Source organism: Tiliqua scincoides, chromosome 5 (genome assembly GCF_035046505.1).
Source record: "Tiliqua scincoides isolate rTilSci1 chromosome 5, rTilSci1.hap2, whole genome shotgun sequence".
Taxonomy (NCBI): domain Eukaryota; kingdom Metazoa; phylum Chordata; class Lepidosauria; order Squamata; family Scincidae; genus Tiliqua; species Tiliqua scincoides.
Genome location: NC_089825.1, coordinates 16,077,713 through 16,097,594, shown reverse-complemented (window position 1 = coordinate 16,097,594; position 19,882 = coordinate 16,077,713). Strand labels below are relative to the sequence as shown.

General features: G+C 40.4%; 1 protein-coding gene across 2 annotated transcripts in view; it reads right to left on the bottom strand.

Annotated features, from left to right (window-relative positions):
• Positions 1–4,862: 4,862 nt before the first annotated feature.
• ITGB1 (integrin subunit beta 1) overlaps positions 4,863–19,882 on the bottom strand; it is a 54,402-nt gene continuing 39,382 nt past the window's right edge. Inside the window, exons 15-17 of one of the 2 annotated variants that reach the window (XM_066629117.1) lie at positions 16,166–16,332; positions 15,412–15,492; positions 4,863–6,384 (exon numbers count right to left, since the gene is read on the bottom strand). In XM_066629117.1, coding sequence (XP_066485214.1) covers positions 15,418–15,492; positions 16,166–16,332 — 242 coding nt within the window. In that variant the 3' untranslated portion in view covers positions 4,863–6,384; positions 15,412–15,417. The remainder of the gene's footprint in view (positions 6,385–15,411; positions 15,493–16,165; positions 16,333–19,882) is intronic. The other variant, XM_066629118.1, reaches the window with a different exon arrangement.

Genomic DNA, 19,882 nt, shown 5'->3' with positions numbered 1-19,882 from the left:
CAGAATTGCAATAAGATGCACTTCACCTTTGCAGCAGGTTTTTATATCTATATTTATAAAAACCAGCTGGCAAGAGTAAGAGCAGCAATGAGTTCAAAAGGTGCATCCTGTAGATAAGGTTTGCATACAATCCATAGACATCTCCAATATTTCCATTTGGAAATACATACACTGTCCTAATGCTAAAGTACTTTGAGTGTGACAAAGTTGCTATAACAACACACACTAAGACCAAATCTTCTTCGGCAATATGGCTTCTGAGCTGGCTGTTCTCCTGTGGCAGTGCTAGGAATCTGACACAGCAGATCAACAACTGGCTGAAGTAGTACAGCCTTCCACACTGATGGAGTATCTTGGAAAGCATCTAAGCCTGTCCCAGAAATCTTCATCCACACATGCTCCTTTCCAAGGTTGTCTGCACGTATTTACCATGCCCCTAGGCCTCACCCTTTGAGGTATTGAGAAGAAAGGGAAGTAATAAAAACAAGAAACCCTCTGGAGTGATTTCTGCAGTGTCTGCTCACCTAATTTCAAGTAGTGAGTAACTCTTCAGTTTAGACCTATTACTGTAGTGTCACATTTCACCCTAGTATACAAATAAAACCAAGAAATTGAATATGGCTTTCAAATGCAGTAATGGATTTTGTGTTTAGGATTATCCGGAGGACCTTCAGTACCCATTCAGGGACCAACCAGTCTGGAAAAAGAAGCAGTAAGTAACTAAGGTTTAACCTAGAAAGCTGAACATGTGCTACTCCTGTCTTTATTTTTATTTTTAAATGATTATAAAGTACCTCCCTATACTGCATTTAGAGTGGATGCATTAAATATTGTCATGGCAGACACACACAAATCATACTAGCTGTGCACACTAGGCATTTGGCTCTTTGTCTAACACAACCGACTATTGTCCCATTTCCTCGCCCTGCACTGCTGTCTGCCAACCACCAACCAAGTGAACATTTCTACACTACTGCTCACTATTCTTGGACACAGTGGTTTCCAAAAGTGCCAAAAGAAAGGCAATGCAGCCAACAAAAGCAAATACACTGGTTTTTAATTAGTTACAAGCCTGAGCAAGTCAGATGGCTGATACCATGGTTTTCATTCCCCCCCCCCCCAATCAATGAATTCATGCTGTCTTGTCATAGCTCCTCCCCACTGGGCCTTGTGCCCGCTTAAGGCTGATTAGTTTTCCTGGGTTGACTCACCAGTACAGCACGCAAAAGTCGAGTCCAAAGTCAGCAAGCCACGTCACAGTCCAGGGTCAGTTTGTCAGTCAGTCAGTCCAATCAGTCAAAGGTGCCAAGTCAGAATCCAAAGTCAGTAAGCCAAGTCAGTCAGTCCAAGATCAGTTTGTCAGTCAGTTCAATCAGTCAGTCAGTTAGTCTCGTCTCTCCTCTCCTCTCCACATTCACTCCTCCTACAACCCACAATCCTTTCTATCTCAGGTGCTCCTTATATCCTGAGGGATCTCCTTTAGCCTCTAGTGGCTGCAGCTGTGCAGCACACCTCCAGCTACCACCTGGGCCTTAATCCTGCATTCACTTAGAGCAAGGGGCACTGTGGACACCACACCCTATCTCCTCGGTAATATCTTCCGCAATGTCACTACACATGCCCAGAGCACTTTTTGAAATTTTAGAATGCATCAGATGAATTAGAATATCCTGTTAGCAGTGCATCAACTCACAGCAGGCAACTGGTAGTAGCCTAATGTTTACAAAATAATCTCCAATGTGCTTCATTTAATTGGATGGACTAAATTATACGTAGTTACACAGAACTACTGTCTTTTATTTTTAGAGAACAATAGCTATTTGTGGAAAGGGATGCAGTGCCCTCAAATCAAAACATGAACTTTTCCCAGCAATTGCTAAAGAACCACTAAGGCATGCCTGACTTTAGTCATGTTCTGGATTAATTTGGTGATACAGTCATCTGACAAAAATCCATCTTTGCTGAACTATGAAAAGGAAACATTACAACATACGTAAAGTTCTGGAAGCTGTGCAAGAACTTAATTGTACTGGAATAGCTGTTATAATAAATGAAATCTGAACCATCTATGTTCAAATAGTAGTCATAATTCCAGTGGTTTAAATGGAATACAACTACATTTATTCCTAACTAAAATTACCTTTTGGTGTTGGGTATCATCCAGCTACTCCACATGTTCGGAATCCTCGATTCATGTTCTTTAACAAAGCCTCACTCACAGTTTGATATCACATAGCACCAACACATAAAACTGAATAGTGTTTTGGGTAAAAGCACTTCAATTTTCCTTACAAGAATTAAAACCAGACCATCATACTGTTTTCCCTCACAGTTTGCTAATACAGCATGGTTAAGGGGCACATTTCAAAATTAAACGTGTTTTTGTTATAAGGCAGGAAGATCATTCTGGCTGCTTAGAGCATGGATGATAGCACTAGTAGCACTGGATTTTAAGTTGTTGAAAAATAATGCTGTTTCCCTACAATTCTCTCCTGGAATTATTCATGTTTGGGTTGGTCAGGAGAGAGGGAGGAGAGTGCACATGCACACGAACACACTTCCATGCAAGGACATGGGAGTGTGTGTGATTGATCTTTTGTTCCTGGTGGTACTCCCCTCATGCTTGATGAGCTGCTGCTCTGGAAGACCAATAACCCTTGAGGAAGATTTTTAAAGGAAGGCTGCAGAATGGAAAGGATAAAAACTTCTACGTGGAATACCACACACAGTGCTTTAGGAGCAAGAATTGCCAAAAATCTCTAAGAATCAGTACGTGTACTTACATAATTTGCATATATATCCATATAATTTTACATAAGATACTATGCCAAAAATAAGCATTGTGAGAAGGAAAGGCCATAAAGCCATTTACAAGCTTTTTCCCAGACATGGAGCTCAAAAGTTCTCTTAAAAAACAAACCAAAAAGTCAAAAGTCCAAATTCTGAAGTTGTGTGCCAGCTAGAATCAAGAACACACAAGCTTTTTCTTTGGAATCTGTAGGAGCTGACAAAAATCCAAACATACTGCAGCTGATACTGACAAAGGATGAGATTATCTCTGCTATATAAAAGGAGGAGGTTAAATCAAGGTTTAAAAAGACACAGCCTTGCAACCTGACAAGTGTCAAACTTGCTGATATTTAGTTTACATCTGCAGCTAAACAAATTATTTTTGGCTCTACTGCATCCCCTTCAGTCCTTTGGATTTTATACATATCTAAATATGGGCCAGGTCTCCATCCGATTAAAAATATTTTACAGGAGTAATTCAACAAGAAGTAAAAGGTCAGTTGACATGTGCATATTTCTTGCATACCTAACTATTACTCACAGCTAAATGTGCAAGTACTGTAGCCAATGATTTCACTTTCCAAAACATGCACAGTCTCTCCTAACTTTTGTATGGAGGAGCATTCAACTGCAGGTACCAATCTGCAGTCTGATGTGATACAGTCCAGACACATGGTTAGCAAGTACATGACCCAAGTATTGCAGATTCCAGGGAAACACACTTCTCAGTAAGCATGCCTGGCACTGTGGCATTACATTTCAATGCAATTTCTGAACATACACTAGTTTCGTTTGTGCCTGCATATTAGGGCCAGTCTGTTTCAGAATTTATATAACCAGGACAGAATAATAATAATAATAATAATAATAATAATAATAATAATAATAATAATAATAATAATAATAATAATAATAAACTTTATTTTTATCCCGCCCTTCTCCCAAAAAGGGTCCCAGGGCGGCTAACATATAAAACAAATTAAAACATAATTTCACAGATAAAAACATATTAAAAACACATTAGCAGAACCCATAAAAACAGTAGTCAGAAGAGTCAGAATAAAAGAGCATAAAACAGCAGTTCTTAGAGGAATCGGGCCTGTAAAAAAGCAACTAAAAGATATATAAAAGATGTTAAAAAGGCCATAACATCAGAAGGCTTGGTTAAACAACAAGGTCTTCAGGCCTCGCCGAAAGGACTCAAGAGAGGGAGCCATTCTCAAGTCAAGGGGAAGGGAGTTCCACAATATTGGTGCCACTACTGAGAAGGCCCTATTTCTTGCCGCCGCCCCACGTACCTCCTTAGGCGGCGGCACTTGTAAAAAGGCCTTCTCTGATGACCTGAGAGGACGAGCCGGATTGTACGGGAGTAGGCGATCTCTAAGATAACCTGGCCCAGAGCAGTATAGGGCTTTAAAGGTCAAAACCAGCACCTTGAATTGGGCCCAGAAACGAATGGGCAGCCAATGTAGCCCCCGGAGAAGCGGGCTGACAGAGTCAAACCGCCTAGCTCCAGTGACCACACGGGCCGCCGCATTCTGCACTAATTGCAGTTTCCGAACCGTCTTCAGGGGCAGCCCCACATAAAGCGCGTTACAATAATCTAACCTCGATGTCACCGTAGCATGGATCACCGTGGCCAGGTCTGCACGATCCAAGTATGGTCGCAGCTGGCGCACCAGCCGAAGCTGAGCAAAGGCCCCCCTAGCCACAGCCGCCACCTGGGAATCCAGGAGCAGTTGCGAGTCCAGGTGGACCCCCAAGCTGCGGACCTGCTCCTTCAGAGGGAGTGCAACCCCATTCAGAGCAAGCTGATAATCCAGCACCTGCATCGAGGATTTCCGAACCAGGAGAGCCTCTGTCTTATCCGGATTTAATTGTATATAACCATGCTTAATCTGTAGATTTTTGAAGTAAGTTCCTCCAATTGTTTTCTCCAACCCATCTAAATTTCTAGAGTGGTAATCACTAGCTCTTAGTGAAAGGGTAACATATTCCAATATATTTCAAGCACACCTCATAGACAGTTTTCAAGGATAAAAAATGCTAAATATAAGAAGAAAAACACAGGCTGGATGTTTTAAACATTTTTATTTAATAAATAACTTCCATAGTAGCACTGTAAAAAGTGAACATTTGTTAAAATAAAAAGGCACTTAAAATAAGAATGTGGCTAGTTCAGAACAAATGGCAGAGGTCAGAGGCAAAATGTACATGGCACAAACGAAGATATCTCCTTCCTGACAGTCAAGTTACATGACAATCATGCAACCTTAGCTACAGGATAAAGGCAAATTTACAGCCAAGATGGCTTAAAAAAATGAAGTTGCTTTGACACAACAATCTTATACAAATCAGATACATTAAAGAAAAAGGTGACAAAGCACCAGGCTTTAAACCAAGCACACACATTTTTTTTAGAACAACTAATGAATTAAGGCCCTTATACATTTAGAAGACAGTGTCTTGGCAGAAGACTTTTCAGACCTAAAGCCAGGACTTTAATTTACAAAGGTGAGTTCTTAGGTTACTGTGCAGCAACAGTATGAGGAAAATGGCACAATGTTAAAGCTATTTTTCTGGATCTATTTATTTCCTCTATTCTCTTATACATAACCTCTGACAATTTAAAATGCATATACACATTGTCTTTTACAACATGATTTTCATCTTATTAAAAAAACCTTACTGTACCCAATAAGATAAGCTTTGCAGACATTCCATTATGCACAAGCTAAAGATTTAAGTTTACAAGAAATTATTTGGCTTGCATTTTTAACAGTGCAAACCAAGGCCTAATGTGCCTATAAAGCTAAAACAGATCTGATTTTAAATACTTAATGCAGGGGTGTCAAACTCATTTCATACAAAGGGCCGCATAGCATTCATGATACCTGCTGAGGGCCGGAAGTGATGTCATTAGGCAAGAAGTGATGTCATTAAACAGGTCATAACCAAAAATAAACACTTCTTTCTCACTTAGGAACTCACTAGCTACAAATAACAAAAGAGAAAATATATGAATCTTGATCATATTTCAAGATATGGGAGAGCCCAATTTTCACGTAGGCTGCCCTTTCAGCAGTAGCACCTCAGTACTCCTCAGCAGCTGAAAGCCTGAGGGTCATATAAAAAGCTTCCAAGGGCCACATCTGGCCCCCAGGTCTTATGTTTGACACCCCTGACTTAATGGGTAGGGAGAACCCCTCAAACCGATTACTTCAGACATTTCACTCCAGTTGCAGGAGAGAAAAAGGTCAAAAGGCATCATGTGATCTTAGTTCAGTGGGCTATGCAGACTTAAGTTTTCTGTCAGTTCCTGGCACTGCTTATTTGCAAGATACAAAAAGAAAACACTCTCCAACAAAATAAAAACATCCTGTACATTTTCAAAACTTGCAAAGAAAACAAACCTATATGTTATTGTAATGAATTAGTAAATTCATTGCAGTATTGCCCTAAAGCTAGATTACTGTGACTACAAAATTGCTACATTGCATACAGTGTTGTGAAGTTACAAAACCATTTTCATTTACCCTCATATTTAGGATTGACCACAGTTGTCACAGCACTCTTGTATATAGGATTTTCACCCTGGGGAGAAAGGAAAGGATAGTCATATTAAGGTTGACAGATAGTTTTAAAGGCATGTTGAAGAACTTATCTGTAAAGTTTCCCACACACAAACCAATCTAAAGCTCCATGTGCATGTTGGAGCCATTCACTCCTGCAACAGATCCTTGGATCACATCTTAAATGGAAAGCAACAGGCCAAAGTGTCTTTAACAGCTTTAGCTTGTATGAAACATCAAGCCTAAAACAAAATTATTAATTTTAGAGATGTAAGAGAGTTAAGGTATCTTAGGTGCAAATATTCTTCTGACAAGGGAAAGTTCTAACACTATAATGAAAAATATAAAGGCCTTACAAATTCTCTCTGTATTAATTTTATGGACTGCATAAGTTTAGTTTTTCTTGCCTTACTTCCTCCTGTAAAAATATGCAGAAGGCAGAGTGCTGAACATGCATTCTTCAATCTAGAGCAGGGGTAACCAAACCCCAGCCCGGGGCCACTTGCGGTCCTTAGAGGCTCCCAATCAGGCCCTCGAGGAGCCCCCAGTCTCCAATGAGCCTCTGGCCCTCCAGAGACTTGCTGGAGCCTGCACTGCCCAATGCAGCTGCTCTCAGCATGAGGACAACTGTTCGACCTCTCATCTGAGCCATGGCATGAGGGCTCCCTCCACTACTTGCTGTTTCATGTCTGTGATGCAGCAGTGGTAGTGAAGGAAAGGCTGGCCTTGCTTTGTGCAAGGCCTTTTATAGACCTTGAGCTATTCCAAGCCCGTCATTCATGTAAGTTCCATTTCTAATATATTCATTTATGTAAATTTATTCAAATTTTAAATTGTAAATTAATTCTCTCTTTTTGACACAGTGTCAGAGAGATGATGCAGCCCTCCTGTCTAAATGTTTGGACACCCCTGATCTAGAGCAATGTTTATTCTGCATTCATACATACTTTGGAAACCCTCACAGACTGTAAATTCATTACTCACAAGGCCTGAGGAGCAGAGCCAAGTTCAAGTTCAGATAATTTGGTATACAGAATGCTGTAGTTGTGCTATTATGACTGATGCACAAGAATCACTGCTGGGTTTTCCATAAATACGGCTTATTCTACCACACACAAAATTAGTCCAAGCATAAACCGAGCCATTCCCAACACTTAGCTATTCAAGTTCAGAGCTGGCAAACATTGAAGCGGGCAGAATGGAGGGGATATTGCTCAGGTGCAAGCTCCACATAAATCAGCCATTTTCCAAAAGCAGACAAGTGCTATAAAGATTAACCTACACAATACAGATATGTTGTGGCTCTAATAGTGTAAGTAAGCAGCGCCCTTGTAATTAATGGGAGAAAGGATGCAATTCTAAACATATTCCTGGGACTAGGCTTTTGAACACAATGTGACTGACTTGCTTCTGAGTGGACGTGCCTAGGATGTTGTCAGTCAAAATGAACTTGTCTCATTGATTGCAATAATGCTTAGTTATGACTAACCTTCTCTGGATACAACCCACTGCTACTTGGTTTTGAACTATAAAGCAAACATCTGTGCAAAGCTCCGGAGATACAAACTTGTGTGTAAAAACAAGGTATTGCTGTGTTGGATGAGAACAAATGGTCCTATTCACCATTTAAAGTGAGAGATTCTATTTGCAGACTTTAGAGGTAGCCTCAAAATTACCATACCATTTTAGTTTGTCTCCTTGGAGGCTGATCAGCTTGGTTTGTACATACGATCTGGGAGGGTCACATGGGGAGTCCTAGCCAAAAGATGCCGGAGTTGGAGCTCCGCCACCCTTATCCCTCCTTTTTTGTTTTTCAAGCCTTTGGCAGTTTATTTTCTTTTTCTTGTTTTACTATCAGGTTACTGGAACAACTCCCAAACTTGTTGCGATCAATTTCGCTTTGTTTATAAGAACTAAAAGGGAGTCTCATTACCTTTGCCAGCTGGACTGTTCCTATCAGACACCATACTTCTGAATTGTGAGTGGGTGCTCATTGCTTACTATCTATTCCAATGGGGGGGAAAAGAACTGTCTCCCCTGGGCACCCTGATACCGGCGTGCTATATCCCAATATCAAGCAGTCAAGGCTTGAGACTTTTTTCCCCCCTTCTCAACCTTCAGCGTCGGCTGCTCTATCGCAGAGCCCATCCCCCCCTTCTCGGAATCTGCTTGTTTGGAGTTTAACACTTCTTCCAACATGCCTCAGGGGGATCAGCAACACCCGCAATCGCCTGACGACGGAACTTTTGATGATGGATTTCCTATGTGCCATACAATCTCTCATATCAAAAGCATTCAAGTATTCTATACAGATACATGCCTTGAAATTAGCATAGTCTTTTTGAAGGCAAAACGTATCCCATGAGGCACTAGTAACTCTTTAAGTAGGCAGCTTTAAACATAGCAAAGAGAAAAAAGGACCACCAGAAATAAGATACTGAATTTTCTTAAAACAGAGCAAGTCTTGTGCCTATTTGCTTTTCACAGCTACATCTGATAAAATTCAAAAGGCTGTCAAAAAGGCCAACCAGAGTGCACAGATAAGCTGCCTTTTGAGTGCCCCTGCTACCTGCAGTATTCAAATAGAAGCACAGAATATAGGTGGGGCCTTGGTATTTTCTAACCATGGATCTGGCTCAACACGGGTCGCCCAGACCACACTGAGCCCAACTTGGCCCAGCCTGAACCTTCCAAAGGTGATTGTGCTCTGGTCGCCTCCAGAGGGCTTTCTGAAGCCTGCAGAGGCCACCCATGTCCACCTGCTGGGTCTATGGGCTTCAGAATGGCCATTGTAGGCTGAAAAACGCTACTTCCAGTTTCCTTTTTATGCCATTTTTATGCCTTTTAAGGCATTCTGAGGTTGACAGCTCCAGTTGCCTTTGGAGGCTTTAAGGGGCTGAAACCGTGAATTTGTTTATCTGTGGTTTTCGGTATCTGTGTGAGGGTCCAAGAACATATCCCTTGTGGATACTGAGAATCATACTTCTACTTCTCTGGTGGGGTTGGTGGAGCAAGAATTATGCAACCTGTTTGGTCACCTTTTTGTGAACTGAAAATCTGCAGGAGGAAAAAAACTACCCAGGAAAAACTAGCAGGGACTGGGAAACAGAATATTCCAAACACATCAGGGCTTTCTAAAAGTAAAATTTAGAACTGCATAGAGGAATACAGCTATAATTTGCACACACTGTGCGCACTGCTACAACACACCTGTGTGCAAGGTGATAACACTGTCAAAGACGATTCATGTAGATTTGCCACAATCAGATCCCTGCTAGGCATACTGTATTGAATATTTTTAGGGGTCACCACCCTTATGAACATTGTAAACTTCACATGACTTGTAAGAAAAGGGGCCCCAATGTTATAAATTATTTCCATCGTCTTCGACACTCACTGGTGAACACTCTGTGGAAATGTAAAGAGAGAACAGATTCCCTCTACAGGACAGATAAAGTATCTTTTCATATTGGTCCCTGTTCCCCAAAAGGTCTATTTTCTATCTCCTGCCCTTCTCTTTCTATTCTGCCTACAGAACCTCCATGTTCTGAGATCAGCTAAAACTCTGCAAAGGACAATTTGACATGAAAGGGTTCTAACAACCACCACAACAAAACCCCATGCTACTTGTTCTTGCTAAACCAACAGGCAGAACACACAAGCATTATGTACATTTCTTTTAATAAGTGACTATCTCCAATATGTCATGATCTGTAATCTATTAATGATAAAACCCTCTTACAGAGGAAGTGGGAGTCCCAGTCAGTCTATGAGAATATCCACCATTTCATTTAACAGAATGTGAAGACAGTACTTCATGGTCATCCCCTATAATCTGACTGGACCACATTATAAATTATGCAATTGTTCTGCCTCATATGGGGGTAGTCTAAGTAATATGTTAACTATTAACAACATCAGTGCTATGCTCAATATACCTAGATAACTGGAGTACAGTTTGTGCACTCTCTTTTGAGGACACCATGAGAGCAAACGAGTAGGTGTTCATGGCCAAGGTAGACTTCTGGATGATTCACCAGTTTTACTGAATACAGAATCTCTTTAACCGCTCTCAATAAATTAAGCTTAATTTGTCTATCTGCGCAAACTGTATTTGGGTGGACTCCTTCACCATATTTACCCAATAACAATTTAGCACATTGGCTGGAAACCCTGAAGACAATAAATTAAGCTGATTTATTGACCAGAGTTCATTTTCAGAGATACAAGATCACTTCTCCAGGGAAAACTGGCAGTGTGGTAAGTATGGAGGTAATCCTAGGATTTTTGCTTCTCACTTGAGTACAGTACCAGAAGTACAGGTGCTCTGTAGAGCAGTTACCAGTCCTTAAAGTAATGAAGACTGAGAAGTGGATCCAAAGTTGTGGACCATTAGCAAGGAGCAGCAGTGGACTTGGAGAGAGGCCAGGCACCCAGAGGATAAGTGAAAAAAGGAAAGTCTGATTTAGAAAATGTATGAGGAGCTGCATACTTGTAAAAAGCATTCTTACATTTTATGCTGCACTGCAAAGACTGGAAGTCTAAGGGTGCAATCCTAATGAACTTTCCAGCAATGACATAGCTATGCCAGTGGAGCATGTGTTGCATCCTGCAGTCATGGAGGCCTCCTCAAGGTAAGGCAATGTTTGATCCCTTACCTTGGGAGTTGCATTGTCCTTACATTGGTGCTGGAAAGTTGGTGAGGATTGTGTCCTAAGATGCTTAAGGGGATCAAATCCTGTACTGTCAAATGTTGCTTCTTCAGGAAAGATGTTTATATTTTCCTTCTTTGATCTGAGCATCTCTTTGGAAAGTTGGGTAGGCATGTGCAAAAGTAGATACATGGGTCTACTCTCTAGAGAAATCTGTATTAAGTTTTTCTATTCTACATACCATGCTAACGAACAGAAAAGAGAGGAGCAGCTTAATGCAGAAGTCCTGGTTGTACCTGTTAAGGAATAGGCTCCACACAGTGGACCTTGCTCCTGGTGAGAATGTAAAGGATTATGCTGTCAAAACCTCAAACCAACAATTTACAGTCATTTCCCCACTAAGCAAAAGTCTTTATTTCCTGTATAATTTGGGCAGGAAATTTATGCCCAAAATTTCAAGGACAGTAGGAGTATCTTTCCATATTTCCCCATACACAGGCAATTGGGATTAATGGTGACAGTGATTAAGGGCCCAATCCTATCAAACTTTCAGCACTGATGCAGCTGTGCCAACTGGGCATGTACTGCATCCTATAATGGAAGGGCAGTCACGGAGGCCTCCTTAAGGTAAGGGAACCTTTGTTCCCTTATCTCAGGGCTGCATTGGCCCTAGAAAGTTGGACCCTGTGAGTGTGTAAATGTTTTTTTTAAGGCCACCCAAGCACAGAGGCAGACAAAAATTGTAAGTTTGAGAGAATCTTTTATCAAATAGCACAGAGAGTGAGGATGACTTGGTGAGAAATCCCAAACAACAATTTTGAACAGGGTTGGGCAAACCCTGGCCTGAGGGCCAGATCCGGTGTTTGGTTGAATCCTTCCCTCCTGTGACCGGCACTTTTCGTTCCAGAGCTCTGCGTCTCTCCATGTCCCCCAATTGGGACAACATGACGCTCTGGTTAGTATGTCTATAGTGCAATGCTCTAGGGGCACAGCATCTGGATTTCCAGGCAGACACAACTGCCCAGAGCGGTGTGTCATCCCAACTGGGGAACACAGAGACTCAGGAACTCAAACTGCCAGTCGTGCTGGGCAATGCATTCCCTGCACGAAGCAGCTGGCACTTTGCGCACCGCTGATTTAGAACAGAACAAATTATATTTAAACATAAAGTGACCCTAGAATGTCAGTTGATTATGAAATACAGGGGAATGAATGCTCTTGTTGAATTACCAAGGACTGAATGGCAGGAAATTGTGAATCGTTTTCAGACTTGGGTGAAGTACAGGCATGTTTGTGGGAAGGGGGACCATTTATTTTGTGAACTTTTTATCTTAAAAGTAGTGAGGCAGAAAACCTTGCTTGTGGCATGAAAAGTAAGGTACCCGTAGGCCTTGTTTATTCCTTCTGAACACATTAAATAATTGAGCTGGTTCTTTTGCTTTAGAGGGTTTCTGATACAGAACAATCCAATGCTTTTAGATAGCACTAGGAATTTTGATAAAAGCAAAGCAGCTACTAGTATTAACATAATGCTCATTCTCTGTTCACATAATTGCATCAACTCATTACCAAGTGGACTACGGATCCCTACATCATACATATGAGCCCACTGCTGTGAATAGTTAAATCCATGGCTGACAATATTGAAACTGGCTACTATATTACTGCTATCATCATGCTATGATTTGTCATGTGTTTATGTGGAAAGGAACTAGATACATCCAATTTGAGAAACATTTAAATGAATTTTACTTATGTCTCAAGCGATGTTTGTGCATTTGTATAGAGATCCAGGAATACTGAGTTACGAAACAAGACCTTCAGTTCTGGCATTTAAAAACAAAACATTTGGCTCAAGCCTGTTTTTCAAGGAGCAGCAGAGTGCAGAAAGTTGGCTACAAGTCAACTACAACAACTTAGAGTTATGGCGGTCTATTGCCATTAGGAATAGATTTGAATAACTTTTTTCACTCCTCTATATCAGTAACTAAAGAAGCCAGAGAGTCAAATAGACATTAACAACAATAATTTTACAGAAGTAGCACATGTGTCTTATACGTTTACTGTTGTATGTATGTTTCATGTTTTCAGTAGGAAAACAGTGCAGAGATAAATAGTGGAACACCCAGGCTGCAAGTCCTGATCCAAATAGGGGATCCACATGGCTGCCACACAAGAATAAGCTTAAGCATGTCGCATTATGGCTGCAATCCTATCCTCACTTAACTGGGAGTAAGCCCATTGACTATTATGGGGCTTACTTCTGAGTAGACATGCATAGGATTGAGCTCTATGTGTATTTTGGCTCTCAAACTGCTTTGGCTTTATAAAATCATTTTAGAATTTAAATCATGTTTGTCATCCATGTCATGAAAGCTCCTGATGGTAAAAGAAATCTCTTTAAGTGGAACTTTTAAAACAAGCATTTAATGGGAATATCTGGGCAAAGAGGTGTCTTTAAAGGTGGTATCCTCTTATATTTAGCAGGGGGAGAGCAACTGCCCTTCACCCCAGCATGGTGTCTTTTCCAATACACTGTCTCTAGTGTATTGTTGGCACAACCTTTTAGACTGTGAGCCCTTTGGGGACAGGGAACCATTTATTAATTTATTTTGTTATGCAAATTGCTCTTTGTTGAATAGGGGTGCATAAATATTTATCATAATAGCCACCACCACAGAAACCACCAAGAGCCACAATCTAGGACAAGAGCACAATGACAGAAGCATGGTCACTAAATTTGGGTCACAAATTCTCATGTGCATATTCTAGTATTACTCCTTAGTGTACATTACTCAAATACATGGTATCAACAGGGGAAAAGCAGATAAAAGCAGGATGTTAGCACCTGCTTAGGGCAGAGCTGGCACAGGAACTAGCAAACCAAATAACATAAGCAGAGTGGTGATGTGTCCTGATTTGACGAAAAATCACATGGATATTTTTCATTGGATGAATCACGTCACAAAGAAGGCTTGGCTGAGCACTGAGATATTATGAAAAGAAATGAATGTTTTCTATCCCCTAAAAAGATCATTCTAAGAAGAGCTGCAAAGCATTGTCAGACCAGGACTGAAGTCCTTCCATTTGTGCAACTGATAGTTAACAGCTGCACAAGTGGAGTTTGGGGACCAAAATTAGCAGGACAAAGATGGCTTCATATTACAAATGCCTAAAGAGACAGAACACACACATTTGTGCCTGTTCTTGTGCTTCTTCGATTGTGTGCAAGTGGGGAACCTCCAGAGGCAGATTGTGCATTTTCCTGTGCTAGTTCCCCTTTCACAAATTACTCTAGATACTGTACATGATTCTTCCACCCTTTTTTAGTATTCCCTGGTCAAGTATTGAGTTGAGACGATATAGAAAACAATCTTACTCTACCAGATTCTTAGTTAAAGGAAGAACACACACTACATATTTTAAAAGTTTGGGAATATCAAATAGGTAACAGAGAGTGATGCTGACAGAAGCAGAAAGAAGAAAAAGGAAATAAGAGGATGCATGGTGGTCAAAACCAACAGCAGGTTTACCCTACATGACTATCCAGTGTAGTGTTCTGTTTTCCACTAGACCTTACATGGTCCTGCTAAGTGAAGGACTAATTTTTAGTTCTACAAATGTCTGTGAGAGTGCACTAGGCATTTGCTAAACTCTTCCACAGCAATCAGTGAGACTTAACCTTCAGTTGTACTGCACCCATACTTTATTGCATCATTCAGAGAGCAGCGGCTTGGATCCAAAGAGCTTTTTAGACACGCCTAGAAAAATCTTGACTTGTTTTCTTTAAGGGGCACGTCCCCATGCAACATCAAAAACTGCTTTTCAAACTTTCCTCACTTAGAAGAAAAAAAAACACCTTTGCCATGCAGCATGTGGGGGATGTTGATGGCGATGACTGCTGTTCAAGAAACACAAATTTAAATCTCCTTTAGGCATGGGGTCATGCAGAGATCTGGATACAACTCAGTGAGTCTTGGCATTTGCTTAGCCCTGACTTATTGCTCAGCCACACAGCCAACACCAATCTGCACAGGGCAGTTGAGAAAGTTGGAGGCAACATGGCAGAATTACATTTGTGTGGCCTGCCTCCTGGAGGTTTAAATGTCCCACTGGAAGAGTCTTGCCCGAAGGCTGCCAAAATCATGGATCTGGCCCTGTAGGGAGAGGCAAGTCATGCTAAAAAGGTGATGACCCAATAGTAGGACACTAACTTCAGTTTTCCCTCTGCACTGTTTCTCTCTTGTACTCCAACTTCCATTCTAAAAATCCAAAATCCAAAGCCGCGGCTGGCAAATTTTGTAAGAGTCAAGCGGTTATTAGTTAATGGCGCATCCAGGTAGAATGACGGAAGTGACATGCATAGAGAAAGAAGTGAAAGAAAAGAAAATACGAACGGAGACTTAGAGACCAGCTTTACGTCCATAGTTTGGATTCTTGAACTTATTAATAGGACTCTTGTATATTGGATTTTCTTGCTGAAGACAGAAAAACAGTCAATGGGGAACATAAAAAAGATAAAAACATTCTCAAATGCAAAATAAAAGAGGTCGTGCTGTACCTGTATAAACTAGTTAGTAGGGCACTAAATAATAGTACAAAACTATAAAGGAACTAAAAGAATATTCTTCAAGTAGGTGAGAATAAAAAGGTTTACGTACAGGTGCTTGAGCATGCATCGGAATCTCTGTGTATTGGTTTCCAGGTAGTTAAGTCCTCAAAAGTTACTGCAACACCTTTAAGTACAATTTCTCCACTACATTCTATTTTTTTCCCCTATCAACTAGGGACAAAAGTATTGACTCTTACTGGAAGCTACACATTCACCCTTCAACTACATAGTGGCTAAAAGATGCTTTCCTATGAATGCAATCAAGCTGGACTTCTGACACTATTAGTTCAAACATATTTTGTCTCGATCTAGAAATCACAAGTGAAATAATTAAAAGTTCAGAGATATCTGTGAAGTGGAACACTCAATTACGGGGCCACTGGATTGGCTGGATAAAGAATAAGAACATGACTAATTCAAGCTTGTTTGCTTTAAGAATACATCTTTACATGATAAATATTTGAAAAGCCCCCCAAATACCTTGTGTTGTTCCTGACAAATAATATAGTGCCATTACAGCCAATCATATCAAGACTCACCGTATCCCACTTTGCATTCATCTTTTCCTTCTCAAACTTGGCAAATTCTCTTCGGTCATGGATGATCATAAGTAGCTTCCAAATTAGCAATAAGGCAAGACCAATCAGAACTATTCCAGCAACTACACCAGCAACAATAGGAATGATATCAGGACCAGTTGGGCATTCTGGTAAGTAAGACGATTGAAATGGCATTTTAGCATAATGTAAAATCAACATTGTAAAATGTGAAATGAACAGAGGATTCTAGAGTAATGCATTTAACCCATAACTGAAAAATCCCTTTAGAATATAAATTACAGAAAAAGCAATTCTCAAATAAGTTTTCTGTGAGCTTATAATAATAATAAACTTTATTTATATCCCGCCCTTCTCCCTAAAGGGACCCATTCATTATACAAATGAATAATGTATTCATTATACAAATTCATTATACAAATGAAATGGTTATATTTAACCCATTTCTGCCCAGCCCACAGGTGTACACATTTGATCCCGGATGCGTATATGCAACAACAGGCAGACATAGCTTAACACACACACACACACACACACACACACACACACAAAATGACTGAAAAAGGCATTCTTACAAGCCAATCCACCTATGAGTTCTGCCTCTCTCTGAACACTTTACTGGCCAATATGTTGACCAGCTATTTCTTCTTTCATAGATGATCTCTTATATTATCATTTTTGCACTCCTTCTCCCCATTTCAATCTACCAGATATCAAGATTTGTCCTTATCTAAAATCAGCCACAATTTCTGTACCACTCTGCAACAGAACTATAAGGCCAATGGGTGCATTACCCCACCCAGCACTGCTTCATCTCACCTAGGATTTTTTAAAAATGGTTTAACTTGTGACATGATAGCCTCCATTTAAAGGAGATCTAATTTAAGAAAAGGAGCAACTGTAATTTTATAAAGAGTTGCAGTTAGAGCTCCCTCCAATCTGCAGTAGTCTGCCCAACTAAGAGCCCAATTCTAGGCATATCTACACAGAAGTAAATCCCATTATAGTCAATGGAGCTTACTCCCACATAAAAGGATAGGATTACAGCCTGACTTGCACATCTGTGCTCACTAAAGATGTCCCCAGCTCAGAATGGATTTTTCTTGATCACAACTGCCCTGAAATGATTGGGGGGGGGGGAGAAGAGTCACACGTTGCTGAGTAGAGGCTCAAGGGAGGGTTAAGAAGTCACTTAAAAGGAATTTTGAAAAATATTTATCTTAAGTTACCCACTGCTTTTTAAAAGCACCCTGCAGTATCCCCAATCACAGTGGCTGAAGGAAGAACACACACAGTAGGCACCATGTCTGTGATTATATGGAAAGGAGGGGACATTTTTGTGAGGGAGGTTTATGTGCATGTTTTGGGCTCATGCACATAATCTGTAAACTCAATGTAAATATAGTCCATAATCTGTGAACTATGTGCAATCAGACAGTGTTCAATACACAGTCTTCTTACCCCAAAACCAATAGCTTTGCTATAGACAGATCAAAGTTGAGCTCAACAGCTCACCATTATCATTAGTTATTATGACACAGTAATTCTGATCCACATAGTAGTTCACTGATTCACAGTGAAATCAGAATACAGGGTGACTGTAATGATAGGCTTTTAAATTTAGTATTCCTGAGGATCGCTCAAACAGCGGAAAGATTAAAGATATTAAACTTCTCATACACAACAGGCAAAGGCGGCCAACGTTTTTGGCAGGAATGATTCCAGAAATATGAACAGTACTCTCCTCCCATCAACTGATGAGGCTCTCTGCCACGCTTGATGAAATTTCCAACCAAACAGATTAAAACAAGTTGCCTTTATGTTAAGAGACGTTCAAGGACTTGAAGAAAGCCTTTTGGCAACTCGAGAGTTTCAGAAGTGTCTATTTCAACTATGCCTACACTACATGAAAAAGAAAGGAATCTGTCCGCTGCAACTTCTGTGTCTGCTTTAAGTAAATACTACAATTGTTGACAGCAACAGATATTTAAAATGAACTGCTGACATTCAGATTTTCAAAAACAGAAACCTCTGACCAAGGTTGGAGGTGCTCATCCTTCAGCCACTGTGATTGGGAGTACTACAGGGTGCTTCCAGAAAGTAAGGAAGTGGTATAACAAGAAAGAATAATTTCTGAATCCTCGTTCATGCATTTGAAGCCCAACCAAGCATTGTGGCTGTTTCACCTGTTTCAGTAAAGAGAACTGGCTATAGTTATGCTGTGTGACAGCAAGGAAAACTATACCTTAAGAGGATGGTGGGGCAAAATTAAATTGGTAGGACTTGTCTAGAAACTATGGTCATGAATACAAAAATGAACTTAAAACCTGCCATTTTCAGCAGGTGGAGGAGTGACTGAAAATGTACTTTTAACGGAACATTCTGGGAACACTGTGGAATCAAGAAAGGATACTCGGAGCCATTAAAAACAAAACACCCCCCCCCCCAGCATTTTAACACACCAAGGATAATGCGTGGGTGGAAATAAGTTTACACATTTGGCTTCTTTTCCAGGCAGGGCACTACACACTCTAAAATTTCAGCAGTTGCAGCTTGTCATCTATGAGATGAAAAGCTGCACCTACTGAAATTCCCTCTTCTATACAATTATTAAAGGTCCAGGATCCCTAAAGTTGAAAATTTGCCCACCCCTACACTAAGGCAAGAGGATATCATGGTCACTACCAATCTGTTTGGAGAACTTATTTTCTGCCACTTGATACCGCTGAAATAGCTAACACTGACCATGTGCTTGGTGGCGTGCACATGTTGAGGCATGTAAGTTTTAAAATTAAATTCTCAAACACTATTTTCCCCATAGACCCATCTAAATAGTTCCTAATGTGGAAAAAATACAGAACACAAACAATTCATGATACAAAAAGTTTTTAAATCAGTTTTTAATACATTCTGGTTATGTTTGATGGTGTTCTTAGATTCTACTATAAAATAAACAAACAGAGCCATGATTGAACAACCTTTCTGTCACGATTAAATTAGCCACTAAAGGTAGTACTCTTGTAAGTTAATCAAAAACAATGCAAAAAGAGAATGGGATTACTGAAATTCATAACAATGCATTCATCCTGCTGTGACCTCCCAGACGGACCATCATCTAAGTAAAAAGTATCTGGTGATGTTCCAAATCTACAAAGTAATTTAGCTGATTTTTCAAAGCTCTTTCGGTTTTTCAGAAGCATACAGTACAATTTGTAAAGCATTTTATAAGTGTTTTCTCTAGCGCAATCTATAGAATATATACAGGTCCAGCCTATTTATACACGGATTTTTTTATACACGGATTTGACTCAACATGAATGGCCCCTGCAAATGAGAAGGAATGTGCTGATCCCTGGAGAAGGGGAAAATGAACCCCTTTAAAATCAGTTTTAAAAACTGAACAGTCCTTTAACAATAGCCTCCTTAATGAGAAAGAGAGAGGGCAGCTAGCTGACAATCTATCAATCCTTCTCTCTCCAGTGGACCCCTCCCTTCCCCCTGAGCACGTGAAAGAAAGGTGATCATTTTGCATTGGTGAAGGGAGGGGCTGAGTGAAGCTCTTGGAGGAATGACTGATTGATAGTTTGTCTTCTTAATTACTCTTATCTTACATCACAAAGGTCAGCAAGGCTGTTTTTAAATCACCAGAGCAAAGAAACTTTGTTTTTTAAATTGATTTGCTATAGTGCGTTTTTTGCC